Here is a 23,872-nt window from a genome sequence, read left to right as displayed (position 1 = left end):
CCAACTTATAAGTTAAAACATAAAAAAAAGTGACTTATTTTGCCAAACAGACCTAACTTATAAGTCATCCCAACTTATAAGTCATAAGTTGCTTCACCCCAACTTAAAACTTATAAACACCCCTTTTTGCGTGAGTCCCACTATCTTTACATAAGAAAATAAGGTGAAAATGTGTGGTCAGATGACTTATAAGTCAAATGACAACCAAACAGGCGTGACTTATAAGTCATTAGTTTTAAGTCACCTAGAGAAGTTCGTCGGATTCTCGCCTGAGTCTTGTATAGTAGTGTGGCTGTACTAGCTTGTGTACGTACCTTGCAGTCGTACACATTGGTACCACGCGACAGTGATTGCACTAATGGCTCGCGCAGGCATCCTCTTGTGATTTGCGTTGACACCGACCACCGTATCAGTGTCCAAATCATGTGATCTTTAGCTTGAACAAGTTTGTGACAACGATTTATTTTCTTAGTAGAAAAAATGAACACGTGGGATTATTTGTAGTAGTATACTTGTATATTATACTCGAATGGGATTGGCATTTCATTTAGGGTTCGGTACGAAGTTTTGGATTAGGATAGAATCGAGGAGGTGCTACGACGACGGGAAGTTTTCCCGCCAAAATGAGGAAGAAGAGGCCGCGGCCGAAGTAAAAGCTTAGCACAGGATGTGCGCGAAGCGTGGCGGTCTGATCCATCAGATGCGTGCGCCGGCATTGTGGCCGTCCATCTGTGTCGCTCTCGGACCACACTTGACATCGACTGCGTTGGACGTGCTGTGATACGCTGGCCTTTGTACACAAGACGTACGCACGCATCCACCACGGATTGATTGACGAGGAAGAAAAATCAATACACAAATCACGACCGCCGTCGTCGTCGGAGGCAGACTGCAATGCAGGTTACGTACAGTAGAGAGGCGTGCCAACTTTGAGTGGCATTATTTCGAACACTCAGACGGCTTATCAGACCGGGGCCGTAGACGTCCCGATCGGCCTGGTAAGGATACGCCGCTTGCATTGCATGTGCGCCGTACGTATCGGCACCACCCGCCGGCTAGTAACCAATGCGACAGTGTGCGAGGCCGTTCTAGCCGTTCTAGCCGCTTGCATTGTTTGTTTGTTTGTCCCGACGTCTTCCGGCCCGTCCCCCTCACTAGTCGCACTACCCGGTCCTGTCTGTGGAGAGACTTCCGCTGTGAGCCGTTGTATTTGGACGTGTGATTTGACCCGAGGATAGATGGATCGCTCTCTCTAACATTTGGCCTATCCGGCCAACAGCTACTCCCAGTGCAGCCAGCTAAAGATTATCGCAAACCATCGGTCGGTCTGGGCTGCATGTCCTACCATATAATTTCAACTACAAAACCACGTCTCTTATATTCATAAACAGAAGAGCAGAGGTGCACGGGAACGAACTGAGCCATTGGTTTTGCATCTGGCGGCTGCATCATGCACGTCCGTCTCGCCGTCCAATAATTCGTGACGGCGGCGGCGGGATTGCCGTGTGCGTGCCGCCGCGTACGTTTTCGTCGAGGTCGAAAACCACGCATGGACGCCGCGGTAACCTGAACGACCCATGGCCTTGGCTCTGGCTTGGGCTTGGGCAAGGTCAACCGGATTAAGGGCAGTATTGTATGACAAACTGGCCTGTGCTCGATTGATGTGGGAGTGGCCAAGTTGGCTTCTCTTCTCCGCCGTTGGACCAGTCCGGCACACCCAGACCAGCGTGAGACAGACCTGGGGCTGGCACTGTTGCCGCCGCGAGAGGCGTGCTTCACGCGGTTCCGTCCGCGTCGGTGCATCAAAACTCAAAAGCAAAACGTGCGAAAGCAGAAGCTGAGGGTGACCTATACATGCGCCGACCGGGCCACCTTTTGCACCGTGGGCGGTGGTCGGCACGACGCACCTACCTGCAGTATATGCCACGGTGCTCCTACCAGCTAGGTCGATCGCACTTGCAAGACACAGCTTCGCTTCGTATCTCAGCATCCATCATCTAGAGTAACTGTGTGGAACGAATAGTAATTATTCAGCACTACTAGTAGCTTTTAATCTAGGAGTAGCTGATTTCCCTCAACAATGATGCAATTATTGAATTAATTTCCCTCAGGGCCAACCTCCAGTGGCAAAATGGTCTGCTTTTTCGCAGTACCCACTTTTCCGTTTTTGGCTAAAAAGAGTACTAGCAAAGAAGAAGGCGAGACTGTAAATAAGAATGCACCACGACCTTGACCTATCCTAAAACAAGAAACCAAGCACACTATAGACGCTCTCAAGCTCAGGCATTCTCGGCCGTCCAACCGATTCCTTAATGTGTTTTGGGCCGCCGTATCCCCCTCCCTAACGCCCTCGGCTGTCGGATAAAAACTGGGCGCTCTAAACTGAATGCCCGGTTGGCCTTACTCCAGGATGGTCTGTTGCTCCGCCATCTTGTCAGACTGGGCGACGGCGAACTCCGCCTCTGCCTGCTCCATGTTGAAACTCGACAACAGCTTCTTCGGCTCCTCCGCATCCTCGGCCTTCATCGGCACCAGCTTCTCCTCCTCCTCTTCCCCCGGTTGGTCCTCCTCTGGCTCCGGCGAGTCCGGAGACAGCCCGACAACAACGCGGGCTGCACGCGTAGTTTGTCTAGCCCGAATCTCCTGCCGGATCTCGGCGCGAACCTCCGGCGTGAGCATTGCGTAGTAGGTGATCTTACTCCGGACCATGGTAGAGCGCCGGAGCAGGAGAGGGAGGAGGTGGATGGGCTCGGACTGGCGACGCGAAAAGAGGAGAGGTGGATGGACTAGGGTTGTGGGACTTCGGCCGGGTTAAATAGACCGATTTCCTCTCGGGCGGCGAGCCAGAGCGGCGCCATTCGTCGTTCACACCGCGGCGACGGATGAGGCGTCCAACCTGATCGCCAGGTTTCCGGACGAGTCCGCGTGGGACCTTTCAGTCAGTCCTACGTGACGGACGTGCCCATGCGCCCTCATATCCGTCATTTATTTGGGCTGGATATGAGGGTGCCGCTCAGTCCGGGCATTTAAGGCCCGTTTAAGTGAGTCGTCTAAGTCACAAAAACTTAGACAAAAACATGATCGGTTAGTGACTGGGCAGTTTGCCCGGGCGTATAAGACGGGTTTAAAGCACCCGGGTGTAGATGCTCTTAATTAACGATGCAGCTGTTTTCCCTCAACAACGATGCAATTATTGAATTAATTTCCTCCCGGGCAACCTCCAGTGGCAAAGTGGTCTGCTTTCTTCGCAGTGCCCACTTTTCCGTTTTTGGCTAAAATGAGTATTCCCTCCGTTTCTTTTTATTCCACATATAAGATTTGGTCAAAGTCAAACTACACAAAGTTTGACTAAATTTGTATAAAAATATATAAACATATAAAATACTAAAACTACATAGTATGAAAATACGTTTTATTGTGCATCTGATAATATTGATTTCATATTATGAATGTTTATATTTTTTAATATAAAGTTAGTCAAACTGTATAAAGATTAACTTTGATCAAACCTTATATGCAAACTAAAAAGAAACTGAGGGAGTAGCAAAGAAGGAGCCGAGACTATAAATTAAAATGAACACCACGACCTTGACCTATTGAATGAAAATGGGAGTCACGCTCCTCAATTCGAACATGAAACGTCTTTGACCAATGCTAGCAACTGTCTGTGCCTTTGGGATACGAACTATGCCTTTGGGATATACTCCCTTCATTTTCTTTAGTCTACATATAAGATTTGATTTCACAGCTTAATTTGCACAGCTGGAGCATGTGAGTTTCCCGTTCCGAAGTTTGATCGGGCGGGCCGGCCGTAGATATATGTGCATTGATGAGCAAGCGACGCGAAGGAGATCGATGATACATGAGACAGGGATGGAGATACAGATGATCGATGCTTGCTTGCAAGCCACTACAAGTTTCACACGCTTCGTGCGTATTAATGGTTGTATACGTGTACTACGAAAGCTCAAGTCTACAATCCGAGCGAGTTTTAGGCCTCCTTTGGTTTGGAGGAATTTTGTAGGAATTTTATAGGATAGGATTTCTATAGAATTTTTTTTTCAGAGCTCTTTGGTTTGTAGGAATAAAATCCTATTCCTATGAAGGAATTCTTCCTATCCTTCACAATTCATAGGAAAATAAACATTAGCCTAGATTCAATGAAAAAAAATCCTATGATGTGAATCAAAGGGCATCTCCTTTTCAATTCCTGTGCATAGGATTTAAGATGCATGTCATCTCATTTCCTATGACTTGCCTATTTCTATGATTTTCCAATCCTATGAACTAAAGGAGGCCTCAGCAGTTTTTAGACCAAAAAAGAAAGCAAGTTTCTGCTGGCAAAAGCGAGTAATATGATTTGCACCGAACCAGAAAAGCAATCATGTTATGTTATGCGAGTGATGACTTCCGAGGGACAGAGTCACAGAGATATTGTATTATTTGCACCGGGAATATAGCTACGTGCCATGCACGTTGACCAAGTGCTGTCCATCGATCTATCGAAAATCTTGTTTTGACACGGTTAGAAATTTGTCCACATATATTGTGAAAACTGCATTCAGTCTAATTTGTCCTTTAATGTTGCATGAGTTTTTAGTTTTTGTGGCATGGTTGATACATTTTCTAACCGTGTCAAAACATTCAGATCTTTTCACGGCCCATGGTTTTCCATGATCGAAGATCTCTCTCGCGTACAATTTCAGCCTCACTCCGTCTCAATCTCCTTGCCATACATGGCTACATGTAAAAGTCGACGCAAGAGCATAAAGTTTTTTCTCCCACATCCACATGCATAGTAAATGAGACAGTATTGGATCATTTTGCTATTGATTTCACATATTTTCCGCCATAAGAAATCAACAATTAACCGCCGTGATGGGTGAGGGGCGGGGTGGAGGTCTACGTTAATATACTACTTTAAGGTGAAATAGTCTGAAGAGTCATGCCACATAAGAAGATACAACCTTCAAAAAATTACAATAACCTTATCGGCGAGTCCAAATTAGGTGAAGTATAATATGATCATTCTAGAAGTTACATAATCTGAATCGAACCGATTCCTAAAGGTGTTTCTCGTTTATAGCATCCAAAATCTTCAAGAGGGTGGGGAAGTCTAACGTACAGCCGACTAGATCCTTGAAGCAAGCTCCAAATAACACCGAGGCCCCGGGAGCTAGGCGACTATATTTGTTTTCTCAGGATGAGTGGCTAGACGATTATAATTCCGAATGGAATACGGACAAATGAAAAGAAAAGAGTGGTTATGCCCTAAACTCTAAGCCATAAACCCACGTCGTTGACAATATCATTTAGATACGACTACTCCAAGTACTTGTTACATAAATGCATTCATCTTTTCTTTTATGCGGGGGCCATAAATGCATTCATCAACCCATGATATTGGATACAAACGTGCATGATGTGCAATGACCCAAAACATGCATAGTAACCGGTCTCGATATAGAAATGTGGTCAACCCAAGTTATCCCGATAAGGATTGAGTATCTCTGCCATCTTTGCCAACCCTGTGACCAACATCCAACCATTTTGGGCCCAACCTCACTCCATCATTCACGCACGTACGCTACAAATTGCGCACACGTCGCCCCCACCCCGCCAAATACAACGGCAACCGACAATCCAATCCGCAAACAGAAAAACTGATGATGGAACAGCAAATTCGTTCACATCTCCATCACAAAATTAATTAATTAACAAGGGAAACAAATCAGAGTCTTAGCCCTGATGAGTCCGTGCCAAATAGTCGCCGCGATTCACTGTCAATTCACTCCAAAATTACCGTCGCCTCTCGCCCGAAAAGGGCCAAACAAAACCCGCAGAAATCACCGCCGTCAATGCCACAATGTCCCGCCTGCTCCGCAAGACTCCAAGAGCCCGAAGCAACTTCCGACCCCTGTTTCCCGCTGCCTATAAAATCAACCGCCCATCTTCCTCGCTAAAACCCCAATCTTAGCGTCACCTCCCAGGCCAAAACCCCCCACCCACGCCCCGTCCCACTGACGCGACGCGACACGCGCGGAAAGCAACGCGCCTCCACCGCCCCCGCTCCCGCCCTCCCTCCCATACCGCCTCCCGCCCGTGCCCCGACGACGCAGCCACCCAGACGCGGCCAAAGCAAGGGAAAGCGGAGCCGTAGTAGGTAGTAGTACGCTCGTCGGCGGGGGCGGCGATGGTGTCGGCGGGGGCGGCGATGGTGTCGACGGCGCTGGACGCGATGGCGGGGACGGCGTGGGGGCGGTGGCTGGGGCTGGTGGCGGCGGTGTGGGTGCAGTGCATCTCGGGCAACAACTACACCTTCTCCAACTACTCCGACTCCATCAAGACGCTCATGGGCCTCACGCAGCTGCAGCTCAACGGCCTCTCCGTCGCCAAGGACGTCGGCAAGGCCTTCGGCCTGCTCGCGGGGCTCGCCTCCGACCGCCTCCCCACCTGGCTCCTCCTCGCCATCGGCTCCCTCGAGGGCTTCCTCGGCTACGGCGCGCAGTGGCTCGTCGTCTCCAAAACAATCTCGCCGCTGCCCTACTGGCAGATGTGCGTCTGCCTCTGCCTCGGCGGCAACTCCACCACCTGGATGAACACCGCCGTGCTCGTCACCTGCATCCGCAACTTCCGGGGCAGCAGGGGCCCCGTCTCGGGGGTCCTCAAGGGCTACGTCGGGCTCAGCACCGCGATATTCACCGACGTCTGCTCCGCGCTCTTCGCCGACGACCCGGCCTCCTTCCTCGTCATGCTCGCCGTCGTGCCCGCCGCCGTCTGCGCCGTCGCCATGGTGTTCCTCCGCGAGGGCCGCGTGGCCAGCGCCGACTCGGGCGGGGACGAGGCCGACGCGCGCGGCTTCGCGGCCATCAGCACGCTCGCCGTCGCCATCGCGCTCTACCTCCTGGCGGCCGACCTCTCGGGCGTGGGCGGCGGCGGGGGGCTCGTCTCCACCGTCTTCGTGGCCGTGCTGATGGTGCTCCTCGCCGCGCCCGCCGCCGTGCCCGCGTACGTGGGCTGGACGTCCTGGATGAAGTCCCGCAAGGCGGCCAACGCCGACGCCGAGGACGCGGCCGCCCCCCTGCTGCTCGACTCCAAGGAGGCGACCGCGGCGGAGGCGGCGACGCAGCCGCAGGGCAACGGGGAGGCGGAGGAGGCTCGCGGGCCGCGGCTGGGGGAGGAGCACACGATCGCGGAGGCGCTGTGGTCGGTGGACTTCTGGGTGCTCTTCTCGTCGTTCCTGATGGGCGTGGGCACGGGGCTGGCGGTGATGAACAACCTGGGGCAGATGGGCGTGGCCATGGGCTACACCGACGTGTCCATCTTCGTCTCCATGACCAGCATATGGGGCTTCTTCGGCCGCCTCGCCTCCGGCACCATCTCCGAGCACTTCATCAAGTACGTTACGTTACCACTCTTCCCCTCCTTTACTCGGCATGATTGCTCGCCGCCATTAATTCCCTGCCGTTCAAGTAGTACGACCTCCGTCCGTGGTACGGTACGGATCTGGGGCCGTATCTATATCTAGCTTGCTCACAATTGAATCGAACCCCACCACTCGATCGCACGTGAACGTTCTTGGCCAAAAATCAAATAAATTAGAATAAAAACGCATAGACGGCGCAGAGATTTCGTGGCCGTTGCTTTCAGATGAGATAATGCGCGGCCTCGGTCGTGTGAGTGAGAAGTACACAAGAGGTCTGAGAAGAATGGGGCCGGCGCCTCCATACAGCCGTAGTGGTGTCCGCGGGAGGAATTGGGATCTTTCTAGATGTAGAAGGATTATTTTGTGCATAATCTTTCTTAGGCACCGCCATGGTCTGGTTAGAGCTGGACTAAAATGGCCGCGGTGGTGGTGGTATCTTAAGCACGAAGGAGACGGCAAAGTGGGCTATTCTAGGAGAGTAAAGTGAGCGGCAGGTGATTTTTTTTATTTATTTAGGCAAAAAGACATTCACCGACGCCAGGATTATTTAAAGAAACCCCAGATGTTCGACAAAGTGCTGCCGATAAAAGTAAAAAAAGAATACTAGTAGTTGCAAGTTTAGCAGTGGGGGACTTTTGAACGGACAAAACAAGCCCTGGGAGCATAGAAAAGTGGGCGTCAACTTCGTGGAGGAATTTGCGACCGCACCTCCTGTACGGGTATAGAAGTGTCAACTTGTGTGTGCAGTGTATGGGGGCGCCTTTTACCGGTGGGCGACGCGTCCCTTTCACGCTTTTTGGTAGAAAGAAGCAGAGATATTTTATTATGCCTGATAGGCTGATAGCTATGGCCAATTCTGTTTGTTTCATATGGGTTCGGTTCGGTTCGGTTCAGTTCAGTTCAGTAGTAGGTGGTGGTTTCTCAGCACCAAGATCGCATGAATCGTGCCTCAACTTGCTACTACCTCTTGTATAAATGAGCTGGTTGTTTTCGTCATGTTTTTATTAGTGGGAAGGGGGTTAGCCCGGTTGGACAAGAACAAAGAGCGCATCATCTTTAATCTGCGTGTCGCAGTCTGAAAAGAATTTGTGAAGTTCAGATTGCTACTAGTACTACTATGAACTATCGTTATTTTTCGATCACTAATGATGTAGTACTGTCCAGGTCGATCAATATGTAAATGAAGATGACGTTTGCAACCATTAGTAATCTGTTCATGCCATTTTCTGACAATCTCTAACCATGGGAAACATCGATCACTGACTGAATTTCTTGCTTTTCGACCACGCATAGAAATATTGGAAACATCGATCACTGACTGATTTTCTTGCTTTTCGATCACACATAGAAATATTCAGAACATCGATCACTGTCAATCAGTATGTGCATAGAGATCCAGAAACTCAGATTGCTATCATTATTGCTCGCTTTTCGGTCATCATTATGTACTTCCCAAAGTGAATATATATAATGAAGTCTCTTTGCAACCTAATCTGTTCATTTCTGTTTCGAAAAAAAATGTCAATTTCTGACAGTGTATACTGAATTTTCCAGGACGAGGGCGCTGCCGCGGCCGGTGTGGAACGCGGCGTCGCAGGTGCTCATGTGCGCGGGGTACGTGGTGATGGCCTTCGGCATGCCGGGGTCCCTCTTCGTGGGGTCGGTGGTGGTGGGCGTCTGCTACGGTGTGCGGCTGGCGGTCACCGTGCCCACGGCGTCGGAGCTGTTCGGCCTCAAGTACTACGGCCTCATCTACAACATCCTCATCCTCAACCTGCCGCTGGGATCCTTCCTCTTCTCGGGCCTCCTGGCGGGGCTCCTCTACGACGCGGAGGCCACCAAGGTGCCCGGCGGCGGCAACACCTGCTCCGGCGCGCACTGCTACCGCCTCGTCTTCGTCGTCATGGCCGCCGCCTGCGTCGTCGGCTTCGGCCTCGACGTGCTCCTCAGCCTCAGGACCAGGCGGGTCTACGCCAAGATCCACCAGGCCAAGCGGGCCAAGAGGTCGGCCGCCGCCGCGCAGAGGGTGAGCTAAGCTGGCCGGCCGGTAGCCGCCTCTCTTCTCAGAGAAACTCAGCTGGCTGCACAGCTAGCACCTACGTACTAGCAGTTTTTCAGACTGATGAAGAGCAACAGCGTCTGCACTGTAAAGTTTTGCGCAGCAATGTACATGCCTTGATTCTTTTGGGCAAAGATGGATAGTATATAGATTCAATTGGTATACTGGATGATATATACTGTATGCTACTATGGCTGTGCAATAGATTGATGCAGAGGCCGGTGGTAGCTCCTTCATTCTCTGAAAACAAACAGATTGTGTACTGCCAGGGAAGTTCATAGTTCAAATTCGAACTAAAACCAGGCCAAGTATTTCCGAACGGAGGTAGTAGTATATTTGTGTTTGTAGCCTGTTCGGCATAAGAGCTCGCATCAATTCAAGTGCATTTCTTTTCCTCGCCTGTCTGTCTGTTATTATCTGTGCTCGGCTCAGTACATGGAATTAAAAAGTGCTTTCAGGATCACATAGCTGATTCCAAAGGAAGTGCTGTTTGTGAGCTGCTGAATTCAGTGCTCTGCAGACTGCATCCTTCTCCTTCAGTTAATAAGGTAGATAACATTGCAGCTGTTGTAGCAAGGAAGGAGTGACAGTGTGCTTCTGAAACTACATCGTGGTTCCCCCCAAGCCTAATCACTGCTTCCTGGTTTTGCAAGCACCAGTAGCACCCTGTGGTTGGTGGTGGTGATCTGGAAAATTACCCTGATGAATGTCTGAAGTGAAGTGATTGAGCTATATTTGATTCTTAACCTGACTTTTCCTCCACTATTAACACTTCAGTCTGAGATTTTTGCTGTGAGGTTTCATATGATTTTGAGACAACTGAGTCCCATTATCTGCTGGATTGTTTTGTCTCTGTTTCTATGTTCAACTATCCACTCTGAATTTCATTGCAAGGGAGAAATATCCTGTCTCTGTTGGATTGAGCTATATTTTTACAAGTGGATGCTGACAAGATAAAGAGCTTAATTTTTGGGGTGGTTCATGATGTTAATATCTCGCGCACCCCTGTCATAATCTTCAGAGCTTCTAGCGGCTCACAATGGGTTCAGATATTATTCTGAAGTCTATTTATCGTCCTCTTTTCACCCGTCTAGTCCTAACAAGGTACGTACATCATTGGCGCTTCACCATAAAGCACTTGTTGAAATTTCCTCCCAGATACTTTCAGCAGATTTAACACTGAGATTAAGACATGTCGATCATAAAGTAGAAAATGACATACTTGAAAATAAACAACATGTTTTCTGATGTTGGGTCCTATATATCCTTGCAAACATTCCTCTGTATGAGCATACCAAAGAATCTCCTATTTTATACCTATTAGTGAAGAGCTTTCATTCTCACCTGCAGCATAATCTACTTATGCGCACAAATGTATGGGAATATTTTTGAATTTGGGTTTGCTCTTCAGAGAAAATAAACAAATACTCTAATGAATTGTTTGTTATGTCACTGACTGTCATATTAATATAGACTCGGTTTTTCTTTTTATTAGTGCAAGTATATCTTTGGTACATTCCTGAGTGTTATATAAAGCTAGGCTAGTTATTTTCTGTAGGGAATATAAAGGTGCTGTCTACCGCAACGTCAACTCAGGAGGCTAAGATATTTTCGAAAAATGGCTTGAAGATTTTTTTTTAAACAGCTACTCTACATATATTGTCTGTTTATTGACTTCAGAGGCTTCTGTGGTTGTCCACAAAGCTTTATGATGGTCTGGTCACTAGGAAATGAAACGCAGGAAACAGATAGGCTTGCTCTGTTGGTACTAGGTACCATATCAAGAAAATAAAATTATAATCATTTCTCGAGAATCGAAATGCTTTTAGGCCGTATATAACTGTTATCCCTTCGACCATGCAAGCATTTATCATCGGTCAAATAAGGTCAGCTCCAGATCAAGTCTGCAATATTATTTCATGACCAAGCCTGCAGTTTGCTTATTGCTGAAAACTGAATATTTAGAATAATTCCGTAAAAAAGATCCATCAAGCTCCACTGATTGATGTATCCTTTTCTGAACTATTTCTCCTGGTTGGTCAATCTACTGTACTTCTTGTGTCTGTATTCAGTCAAACTTTGCTTACTTTACTGAGCCATCAACAATTTTACTTTGTGGCCTATCAGGAGGTGATCATTCTCCTTCTCTTTTTTTTTTTGCGAGATATTCTCCTTTTCTTCTGAGGACCATATCTTGCCGGGCCACCCAAAACCTTTTGAAATTAAGATATGTATCCCATATTGGATCCTACTCCTTCAGCTATAGTCCATGCGGAACCATAACCTGAACAAGGGCAGATAGCACTGCAGTTTCTGTAGCAGGGGAGGAGTGGCAGTCCTTCTGAAACTAAACTGTTTCACTCAGGGCTGATTGCTGGTTCCTGGTTTATTAAGCACCAGCAGCCTTGAGATTGGTGGTGATCTGAAAACCTACCTTGATGAAGGGATGGTATCTCGAGTGAATTGATTGAGGTGTATTTGATGCTCGAAGCAACCTTTCCTCCACGATTAACATTTCAGTCTCTTGAGATTTTTGCTGTGAGGTTTCATATGGTTTTGAGACAACTGAGTCCCATTTCCTGCTGGATTTTCTTGTCTCTATTCCTATGTTCAATCAACCACTCTGAGAAATATCTTGGCTCTCTAGGTTGATATTCACATCCTTCCCTTTGTCTGCAAGAGAGATATTGACATGCCTTCTAGATATCGTGCCCGAAACAGTGAAACTGTGCAAGCTGATTCGACGCACGGTTGGTAACTCGGTACAAGTGGACGCTGACACGATAAAGAGACTGATTTCTCAGGGTGGTCCATTGATGCTTCTTAATAGCGCGCCCCTGTCATAATCTTCAGAGCTTTTGACGGCTCGCAACGGGTCAAGATATTATTTTTGAAATTCTATTTATCGTCGTCTTTTCATCCCTTCAGTACAAACAAGGTACATCACTAGCACTTCAACTATAAAACTTTGTCCTAGGTTACAGTCAGGCCGACTGATTCACCCTTCTGGAAAGGTTTGATGAAAGTCAAACAAGCTTTCTTTAATAGGATGAGGTTTGCTATTGAAAACGGCTCTAGTACACGTTTCTGGGAGGATACTTGGCTCGGTGAAACACCTTTGGCTATCCAATATCCGTCTTTGTACCGTATTGTTCAACGACGTGAAGTGTTCGTCGCCTCGGTTTTTTAATCTATCCCCCTTAATATTCAGTTCCGACGGACGCTGGCGGGCAATCGTTGGGAAGAATGGCTCCGTTTAGTTAGGAGACTGATGGAGATCCAACTATCTCAACAACCCGATGAATTACGCTGGAAATTGACTAGGTCTGGAGCATTCACTGTTAAATCAATGTACATTGATGTTATTAATTCGAATTCCATTCCTACCTCTAAACAGGTTTGGGCTGTCAAAGTTCCTTTGAAAATAAAAGTGTTTATGTGGTTTGTCCATAAACAAGTTATTTTAACAAAGGACAACTTGATAAAGCGTAATTGGACAGGACCTACTAGGTGTAGTTTCTGTGATCGGGATGAGACTATCAAACATCTCTTTTTTGATTGCCCGTTGGCCAAAGTATTTTGGCAGACGGTCCACATTGCTTTTAATATCAATCCACCGAATTCTGTTAACGCGCTATTTGGGACATGGCTTAATGGGATTGAGCCTGACTTAGCGAGACACATTCGGGTTGGAGTTTGTGCTTTGCTGTGGACTATCTGGACTTGCAAAAATGATTTGGTTTTTAACAGAATATCATGTATACATTTTTTGCAGGTTTTATTCCGCACTACGGCTCTGATCCGTTCATGGTCGCTACTCACCCAGACGGAGTCCAGGGAGCATTTGGTTACTGGGTCTTTCCGATGGGAGATGGTAGTTCGGGATATCTTCAACCGGTTTGGATGGCGGTCATGTAATAGGATAGGCATGTAGTTTACCTATCTAGTTTTAGCCAGCCGGTTGTGGCGTCTGTTCATGGCTAGTGGGTGTTTCTAGCCTTCTTTGGCTCTGTGTGAGCTTTTTTCCTTTTTTCTTATTACTTCTGGAGACCTTGGAACCATGTTGGCACTGCGTTATTTGGTTAATAAGATGGTTGTATGCATCTTTCTGATGCAGAGGCCGGAGAATTCCCCCTTTTCGAAAAAAAAATAAAGCATAGGCTGGAAAATATTTGCACCGTCGAAATTTCCTCGCAGATGCTTTAAGCAGATTTAACACTGAGACTGAGACAGGTTGATCGTTAAGTAGAAAATGACGTTACTTGTAAGTAGACACCACTTTTGCTTAACTTGGTTCTCTGTTTTCTTTATGGAATAGATGTTTTCTGCTGTTGGCCTTCATATACTTTGGAAACAATTACCTGTCTGAGAATACTGAGGAATCTGCTATTGTAGATCTGTCAGTGAACTTCATGCTGCCAAGCTGCTGCATAATCTACCGGCACGAACAATCGTATGAGAACATCTTCGGAATTTAAGTTTCGTCTTCAGCGAAAGTAAGCAAATACTCTGAAGAATTCTTTGTTATGTCACTGTTATGTTAATCTAGACCTGGGTTTGATTTTTATTAGTGTAAGTATTTCTGTGGGTACGTTCTTGACTGATCTATAAAGCTAGACCAGATATTTTCTGTAGGTAATACGCACGTGCTATTACTGCAACATCAACTTTAGCAGGCGTATTCCTAGCAACTTTTACTTAAGATATTTTGGAAAATATACCTCCAAAAGAAAAAAAGGAGCTACCAATATTGTTTGTCTATAATTTATTTCACAAGCTTGCCTACGAAAAGAAATGCAGGAAACAGCTAGGCTTGCTGTGCTGGTACCATATGAAGGAGCAGAAAACTTTAACCATTTCTCAGGCATCGATCTGCTTTTTGAACATATATTGTTGTCATCTCTCTGGCTGTGCAAGGATTTATAGTGACAACTGATTACCTCACGTAAAAAGATCTATTAAGCTTTACTTGTCAATATATGCTTTTATGAAGCCTGAAGTCTTGCTTGGAGCCTTGGGTTTTGTTTGTCTCCTTGCATTTTGTTCGCTTCATATCATATCCATTATGGATGCTTATTACCAATAGCTTTTTCGTGAGGTGTGACTGCCTGACTGGTTATGGTCAATCTACTGTATACTTGTTCTGTCGGTATTCTGTCAAACCTTTCTTGCTTTACCGAGCCATTTAAAACTTTTCTTTGTGGGCTCTCAGTAGGTGATCATTCTCCTTCCTTCTGACGACCTTATCTTAGTGGGTCATCCAAAACCTTTTCAAATTAAGATATGTATCACATACTCTGTATATACATTATCAATTTTTGCTTTCCTCAAGAACTGTTCATACATCATGCGTTTATTTTTTTACAGTCACACATCATGAGTGTCCATGGTCAGCAAGGTTACGTGCACCGGTCGTCTTTATTTACCAAGGACAAGGGGTAAATCCTTACTGTCGGCAACTGGATATATCCGCCTTATATTGTCAAAATTATTCAAATAAAAACTGAAAATTGTCAAAATTGAGTAAAAATGTTGAATTTGCCCAAACGTTATTGCTCAAATGTTTGATTACCCGAAACATCCTTTTAGAGGGATTTCTATGTTTGTAGACATAAAAAATCTACTTTCTTTTCGGCTCTTTGTTGTTAGACAGATTGATTAGTTGTTCAAAGTGGACAATAGGATGTCACAATTAATTCAGGAAAGTGCACTCACGGACAGGATAGGTTAAGAACATAAGATTTTGATTATCCTTACTAGCTTATGACAATCATGGAAATTGCTTGAGTAATGTGTAAGTTCAAAGAAGGTAATTATATACATCATTTACATCTCAAACCACTCACACAAAAAAAGGATCCCAAAACCCTCAGAGAAGTAGAAAGCTAGTCCTGACTCCTGAGTACCTAGAAGAGGTGATAAAATCTTACATACTTAGGATACAGCATGTGACAAGAAGAGGCAATAAATTTCTAATAAAAATAAACAGTGTTTTGTACACAGGAAGGAACATGAGCAGCACGATTCGTGAGAGATATAAATCAACCAATGCATAGCGCACTAGTTGACCGACAACACTGCAAAAAATATGCAGCACAAGTATACTATAAAGCTGGTTGTCACCTTGTCATCAGAACCACTCTCTCTATCCACAAGCAAAAGGCAAAAGAATATGATGCTCATCACGTCCTCATCATCTATTCATCTTAGTTAATTAATTGTACTCGCTCCAACCGCGTCTTGGCTAGAGTGACGACACAAGCAAGGCCACGGCCGCCGCCGCCAGCGCGGCCCGGAGCGCCGCCGCCGCCGCCGTCCTGTCCGCGGCGGCGTCGCTCTCGCCGGTCGCCAGGCTTGCCAGCCATGTGTCCGCCGCAACCTGCGCGCCGGCGACCACGTCGCCCGGCCTCGGCAACGGGTCGTTGCTTGACTTGAGGCTGCAAAAGAGAAGCGTCAGGCCGTCAGCACAGGTCTGATCAGAATGTACGTAGTTGGGATTTTGATGGTAGTTGCATGATCACACGTGCAGTTTTCTTTTCTTTTTTTCCAGCTGGGCTTGGGCTGCTTTCAACGCGACATGCACTATCCCGGGCGGTGACTGGCAGGTGACCATGCGTACGTGGTGGGGATGGAACAAAGGCGATGCTTTTCTCTGATCGCTGCTTCTTTTTTGTCACGCGCAAAAGAGAATGCGTTTTCTGATGAAGTGGTGTGCGAGATGAGATGCTCGACCGATCGATCATGTCATGTGCATTCTCCGGCGATCGTACCTGCTGCTGGAGGTGCCGGCGCGGGGGCAGAAGGTGACGGAGTAGGCGGCGGACCCGGCGCAGGTGAAGGTGGAGGTGGCGTCGTCGTAGGCGTAGCTGTAGGCGCGCGGGCAGGCCGCCTTGAAGGCCTGCGAGTAGGCGGACGGGCGGCAGGTGTCCGGCCCGCCGAACGCGCCGCTGCAGCAGTACTCCGGCCGGTCGAACGCCTCGCACGCGCTCCGGCACCCCTCCGCGGCCCGGAGCTCCGGCGGGCACCGCTCGTTGAGGTCCACGAGGCACCCCGTGGCCGGGCACCCCGCCGCGGACGGCTCCACGACGACCGGCACGTTGTACCCGTCCACCAGGCTCACGTCGTAGTAGTCCTCCTTGCCGCCGCCGCCGAGGGTGAACTCCACGAGCGTGGCGGGGGGCGTCGCGCCGGAGCCGTGGCACTCCGCCTCGCCGCTGCCGCAGTCGCCCGTCGCGCACTTGCCGCCCGAGGTGCCGTCGAAGGCGCACCCCGTGCGCGCCCAGAACCGTCCCGACCACCCCGCCGGCGCCGCCAGCGACCGCGCCTCCCCGGGGCCCAGCGCGAACCCCGTCGTCTCCAGCGGCGCCCTTCCCGAGTTGGCCAGCACCCCCGGCCACACCGTGCCGCCGCAGCGGTTCGTGAAGGTGAACGTCACGCCGGCCGCCGCCACCAGCCCTGCACGCACGCACCATCGATCCATCAATAAGCATAGCTTCCACTCACAAAAGTCATACGCACACACCCACAACAACAAAATGTAATTCGCCATTGCCGGTCACACGAATGATACCTTGAAGGAACGACGCGATGACGAACAGGAGGAGACCGGCGATGGAGGAAGACGAAGACGGAGAGACGAAAGAAGCCATCGCATGCACGTACACGCCGGCCGGTTTATCTGACCGGAACCGAATGCAGAGGCGATCAATTATGGCAAGGCCGACGCCCGAAATGGCCTGTGGAACGGCGGTTTGGCTTAGCTATATACGGCAAGTAGGGTGGTTAGGGGGAGGAGTCCACGACCACACTCTGTCTGAGCAAAGCAGAGTGGGATCTACTAGGGCTAGGCTTTGGTCTTGGCAGCTTGTGCAGCTGTGCAGTACGTGCAGGAGGATCACTCTCGCTCTCTCGCACATGCCGTTTTATACTAGCTTGCGGTGACGTCAGCGGCCTTTTTCATTTCATCGTGGTTGGTTCTTCTTTTTCCTTGGTCGCAAAGGCAAGCGCCAAGCGATGATACGGATAATGTTGAGGGTATTGCTACTTTCACCCTCTTCTTCTTTTTTATTACTCATTTCATTGCTTTTAGGAAGAAGATAAATTCTTCTTCGCTTTTTTTTACTTATATATACTGCCGTTGCATTTAGGGAGGAAGATAAAGTTCGTCAAAAGATGGCTCCATGGTCTTCTCGCTTGCGGTTTTACTGATCGTGATCGAGGTAACTGAGATTTTCTTAGGTCTAAGTCAGATTCCGAGATGTGCATATTATGAAAAGTGCACTATTCACTAAATTGAAATCGACTTTCCTTTGGTTCTCAAAAAAAAGAAAAGAAATCGACCTTCCTATGGAGCTGACTTGGATATCAACGGACCCTTTTTGCGGTAGAGTTGCACCTCGCTCAATTTAGAGGTCAGGGGCATTCCCTCCTTCTCATTATTGTTTGTGTATATGTGTCTTCAACACCAAGAGCATATAGCTTTTCTTGAAATTTAGGTCAAGAAAAATAATAATCTAAGTTCATGTCCCCGAGGTAGTCGTTGTTTCTCGTGTATCAAAACAACGAATGATCTATAGATCTAAGAGTCGTGCATTTCAGCATGAGCGGCGAGAGGAGACGTAGAGTAGGAATATGGGAGAGTGGTGAGAGAAAGGAGGGATGAGAGTTAGGGTGGCTGCATGGCCATTTGGATAATTTAGCAATGGCGGAAAAGCCTAGTATGGGCATCTGCATCCCAACTAGACTTCACCACCAGCGGCAACGGTTTCGGGCCTAGAAAGGCAGAGTGGGATCTACTAGGGTTAGTCAGGATAGGCGTTGAGATAGTCTTGATAGCTTGTGCAGTACGTGTAGGCTCACACTTGCTCTCGCGCACACATGCCGTTTTATACTAGCTCACGGTGACATCAGCAACAACCTTTCATCTTGGTTGGTTCATCTTTTCCTTGCCCATGCAAGCGAGCTATGATATGGATAATTTGGGGGGCATTGACACTTTCACCTTCTTCCCTTTTTATTACTTATTACATTGCTTTTTGGAAGAAGATAAATTCATCTTCTCATTTTTTACTTGTATACTGCCATTGCTTTCAGGAAGAAGATAAAGTTCGTCAAAAGAGATAGAGACATGATACATGGGGGAATTGACATGCTATGTGCGAAAGGGGGCAGCAAAGCATGGTAGAAAAGACGACTCCACGGTGGATCTTTTTGCTAACGGTTTTATTGATCGTGAGTTTACCGAGATTTCCTTACGTCTAAGTCAGGCTCCGAGATGTGCATATTATGAAAAGTGCACTATTCACTATATTGTAATCGACTTTTCTTTGGAGCCGACTTGGATATCGATGGACCCTTTTTGCTTGTCATGTTTTCGTGTCGGTAGAGTTGTGTGCCTCACTCGATGTAGAGGTCAGGGGCATTCCCTCCTTTTTATTGTTTTATATGTGTCGTTGTACACGACAAAGGCTATCCCTGAGCATATAGTTTTCATTGAAATGTAGCCTGAAGGAAAATAACCAAGTTCATGTGCCCTAGGTGGCTGTTGTTTCCCGTGTATCAGAATAGCGAATAATCTATCGATCAAAGAGTTGTGAGTTTGAGGATGAGCAGCGACAGGGAGATTTAAAGTAGGAAGATGGGACCATTAGGAGAGAAATGAGGAAGGAGGAGAGTAGGGGGTGGTTAGCATGGCCATTCGGGTAGTGCAAAACCTAATATGGACTTCTACATCCCAACTAGGCTTCATTGCCAGCGGCGACAACTTGAAATATGGTTGTGGCACCAAGGAGCACTAGAATGTAGGCGAGGGGGGTGGGGGCGAAGACCGTGTGTACTCTTTTCGCGGTGGGACTAGCTAGTCATGCCCTAAAGCAATTCTAAAAAACTATCTTGTAAAAACAACATTTTTTTTGCCAAGTCTAATAAACTTAATCTTCTTGCATCGTCACCTGATTTTGAACTTGGTTTGTATATATCGGGAAAAGTGCAAGTTTGTTGCCATGTATGTACAATCTCTGCATTATCATTGCAATTCTATTCAAGTTGTTATAAATCATGTATGTTCATTTTATAGCCTTGTTTCTTTTGGGGTATCACAATACAAGAGTTCTACTATTTTTCATATATAGTGCAGAGTTCCATTTCTTTCTTTTTACGTTTTCTCTCTTGTTCTTCTTGCTTTGTGCGTTCATATTTGAGGTTCAAAGACCAAGCCAACACACAAGACCTAGTACAAAATAACAATTCTTCACAAGATATCAGTGCACTGATTGTCGACGTGCAAAGCACCAAAACTGAAAATCCAGTTAACGTTTTTTTGAGCTGAAAATTCAGTTAATCTCCGATGAATTCAGACGGAGAACAGATCGACGAGTACCGGCCGGCCGGTCCGGCGATGGATGGATCCTTCGGGCGGAAGCAAATATGAAATGAGAGGCAGGAAACGACGTATCCACGAGCCGAGCGCACCGTCGGCGAACGAGCGAGCGCGCGCGGGGGCAGACCGATCGATGCATGCATGCCGTGTAAAGCGCGCGGTGTGCTCATCTGCGCATCGATCGGATAAGAAAGAGATCCTTTCCATTCCATCGCCTGGCAGGGCGCTTTTGAAGCCTTTTCCGTCGTCGCCGTCGTCTTCTCGGCCATGCCACAGGGTGAGAGAAAGAGAAAGGCGGTCCGCGACCGCGCGCTCGTCACCCTCCACCCTTCTCGCGCCGCATTGGCATGCAGTGCAGTGGCCAGCGGCAAAGGTGATGGACTCCCCCCCTGCATGGCATTATTTTGGCCTCCTTGCTAGTAGCAACCAACTATCTGGCGATCGATGGATCCTCTTTTGGCATAGTTCCATGTCCCCTCGGACCATGATCTCTACTGTCAAGTGTCAACATACACCTTTGCTTGTCGAGGAGGAGAAACTAATGGCAAATTTGACGGTAGGAGCTCCTTCGAATTGACCCAGAGATGCCATTTTAGCCTCTTGAGTACACTAACACCTTTGACCTTTGCTTGTCGAGGAGGAGTACTTATTACTAGCGTCAAATCGACGGTGCGGATCGCTCTCGCAGGTGCACGCACGGGCCAGCTAGGCGACGGGCGAGGGGTCACGTCAATGCCACGTCGAGCCGACGGCGAGGCAGGCCAAGTTGCGCGGCCAAAAGAAAGCCAAGTTGCACCTCTAAAGAAGGCAATGGGGGCACACATGAATATGCACGGACGGACCAGGCAAAAAGATGGCAAGATACGGGGAGCCGCCAATCCGCCATGCATGCATGCGGCGGGGACGCAAAGCGATCCGATGCGCCTGCCATGCCGGCGCACTGGTCGGCAGCCGCTTTGCTTTGCCTTGCCTTTGCGTCGCGCCCTTGACCCGCCACCGGCCGCGTTGGCCGAGACCGGCCGTTGGTTCCGGCTCCGGCTGGGCCGGGTGACTGGCTGCCGTGCCGGTGGGGTCGGCGATGCCAGGATATCATATCACCATGATTTAATTTTCGTTATCTGCCCCTCTTCTTTTTGCTTTGCTACTGGCCTGGTAGAGTGGAGTGGATGCTAGTAATCCCAACGGGCCCCTCGGGTACGTAGACCTACCTGAGTGTCTGAGCTGCCTCCTTTTATCTCCTGCTTTTGCTCATCTGGGATTCGATCGATCGTCAATGGAGCACTTCTTTTACTATTTATAGCTTTCTCGACTAGTGCTGCTTGGTTGATCATAGCATTCCCAGGATTTCAGTACCTAGGCGCCATTGCTTGGTTGCTCATACTAGGAATTTTCCCCGTTCCAGAGACCCACAAACTTGCCTATTACCCATACCATACCCACCGGCCACCGCGGGGTTTTGTTCCCCGGGGTAATACCCGCATGTCAAAAAATACCCACAATTTATAGCACCAACCATGAACAACAGGAATCCACATATATAATTACCAAATCAACAACGCGTCATCAAAAAATCATAACATTCTACTGACACGCGCCTAAGAACACAACTATTCTCTAATAGCCAATAGTTCAGTAACATAATGGAAGAACACACATTCACAATTAGTGCACCACAAAATAACATCACATACTAAGCAACAAGAGACGAATATGAGGTCCCCAGAAATCAGGATCGACGACTCCGGTCTCAACCTCAAGCCTCTCCTCCGTACGTTGGCCATGGTCACAGCGCCGACCTCTACCTCACCAGATCCTCTCTTCCCCTCGCCATCCCAATCGCAGATCAGTAGTGGCGGCTGTGCGTGCGAGGCGATGCGTTGCGACCCTGCTGCCGCAAGCGAGGCGAGCGGCGCGAGCCCGGTTCTAACGATGGTGCTAGCACAGCAACAACGGCTACACGCACAGTGCTGCCTCATTGTCGTCTTGCTTGCCCAGGAGATGGCGGCTGGTCGCGTCACTCAACCCATGCTAGATGGACTTCGATGGTCCCATGTCCTCGGGGCACGTCTCTCGTGGGTGTGGCATGTGGATGGCACGGTTGCACAGCGACGGCTGGCGGCCTGATGTGATGGTATGAGTTATTTGGGTGTCCTCCCCGAGGTTACATGCGATGCAGCGGCGGTGTTGGCCATCGCGAACTCAACCCATGCCCAATGGAGCTCGATAGCCCCATGTTCTCGGGGCACGTCTATCGTGGGTGCGTCATGTGGAAGGCACATCTGCACGACGATGTTTGGCGGCCTGATGTGGTGGTATGAGTTGTTTGGGTGTCCTCCCCGAGGTTACGTGCAATGCAGCGGTGGCGTTGGTTGTCGCAACAACCTTCAAGGTCTTCTAATCCACCATGGACACGCGTGTCTACTACAAACTGCATGCCGGTTGGCGGAGGATGCGGCTACGGTGGCACGGTGGCCGTGAGCGGAACATCGGTCTGCATGGGAGGATGCATCGGTAGCGGCGGTCGCCCTACGACGACACATCTGGCGTTCACGGTGTGTGTGTGTGTGGGGGGGGGGGGGTCCACCTCCAATGGGCATGAGCGAGCATCTAGCTCTTGATGTAAGACTTCGTTGATGGGGCTGGGGTGCACCAACGATTTTCCATCGGCATCAGGCAGCATGACATATTCCTCTGATCACATGGAGGGAGCTGGGGTAACAGTCATGAAGACGTGGTGGGTGTTTCTGGTGTGATCATGTCAGTATGGAGTGACAGCGGCCAGATCCGCACCGCAACACGGACGGCCCCCGATGGTTATGGTGACGTTCACGTCTACTAGGGCAAGTTTGGCCTGGCATGTAATACTGGCTGGCGTTACTTTGGAAGATCCATCATAAAGATTGTGAATGCTTCATGTCCGGGGTGAAAATTTTTGTTTTGGCCTTCATTGGTCCGGCTCAGCAGCATCGAAGTTGCGTCGTTACCATGTTGAAGGCATCATATAGTGGTTCTATGCTGGCCTTCAGTGGTTGGTCTCTGCATACATGATGAAAATGTTCGCCCTGGTCATATGCAATCGGACAAGACGACGAAAGTACAATTATGTTTATTCCTTCTTGAAGGTGTTGTTGCGGAAGAAGTAAACTTCGTCATATGTGTTGCGTTCATATCTTGCAAATATTTTCCAGGTAGTTGCCTATGTTTCGTATTCCTCTTGTCAATAATTTGCATCAACTTTAATATAAAATGATAGTGTGCACCACAATGATGCACAGGTCGGGGGTCTCGAACCCTTTTTCAAAATAAAACATATTAAGAAGCAAGGTTCAATATCAATTATGCCTCACATCTCACAAGTCACAAATCTCAAGGGTGGTTCTATGTTGACATATGGTTAGGGTTTGACTGGGTTGGCCGTCAATACACGTTTGAGATTTTCTAGGAATTGTTATTTATATGGGCCTAAAGCCCATCTAATACCTAAGACCTCCTAACTCTTTGTTTTTTTCTGTGGGCAGACTCTTTGTTTAATGGTTATAATTAGGTGTCCTAAGATTATGCCTAACAATCACAACTATTAAAGATGCCCTTATTACTCCATTGTTTTAGTTAGGTTGCACGGTCTAGAAGATAAGTATTCCATCTGCTTGAAATGGAGGGGTGGTAGTATAACTGAGTTTGGTTTAGCAAGTAACCATTGGTTGCTTGTGCACTTTTTGTTTGAAATGAAGGCAAACAATTTGCCTCGTCGATTAATTATGAAGAAGAGAGTTACCAAGCTAATTTACGAAAGTCGGGCGAAAGCCGATGCAAACGGCCGAGAACTAGAAGCACCCCTCGACACCCACTGGTTGCTTAGTATAACTGCTTAAAGCGAGCAAGCAAGTAATGGTGATATAACTGAGTATGGTTCAACAAATAACCATTGGTCGCAGAGATTATCATCTGCTTGATTTTCATGCATGCACTATAACAGTTTTTTTTTTGACAAAAGGGGCCACATGGCCCT

The 23,872-nt window shown here is 48.1% G+C and overlaps 2 protein-coding genes across 2 annotated transcripts; one reads left to right on the top strand and one right to left on the bottom strand.

The window, feature by feature from the left end:
- The first annotated feature begins 5,968 nt into the window (after positions 1-5,968).
- LOC125510164 (protein NUCLEAR FUSION DEFECTIVE 4) lies at positions 5,969-9,879 on the top strand. The gene is made up of 2 exons (XM_048675260.2): positions 5,969-7,398; positions 8,981-9,879. The coding sequence occupies exons 1-2, from the start codon at positions 6,194-6,196 to the stop codon at positions 9,459-9,461; spliced, it is 1,686 nt and encodes a 561-aa protein (XP_048531217.2). The 5' UTR covers positions 5,969-6,193; the 3' UTR covers positions 9,462-9,879.
- A 5,571-nt stretch (positions 9,880-15,450) lies between these two features.
- Positions 15,451-17,388, bottom strand: LOC125510162 (thaumatin-like protein 1). The gene is made up of 3 exons (XM_048675259.2): positions 17,056-17,388; positions 16,256-16,940; positions 15,451-15,922 (listed from the first exon to the last, which is right to left on the bottom strand). Exons 1-3 carry the CDS (start codon positions 17,132-17,134, stop codon positions 15,730-15,732), a joined length of 957 nt encoding a protein of 318 aa, XP_048531216.1. The 5' UTR covers positions 17,135-17,388; the 3' UTR covers positions 15,451-15,729.
- Positions 17,389-23,872: the final 6,484 nt, after the last annotated feature.

The sequence above is a fragment of the Triticum urartu genome, chromosome 5A (assembly GCF_056163025.1).
Source record: "Triticum urartu cultivar PI428250 chromosome 5A, HENAU_Tu73, whole genome shotgun sequence".
NCBI lineage: Eukaryota > Viridiplantae > Streptophyta > Magnoliopsida > Poales > Poaceae > Triticum > Triticum urartu.
The sequence above is the reverse complement of the archived record's forward strand: the minus strand, read 5'-3'. Positions and strand labels throughout refer to the sequence as shown.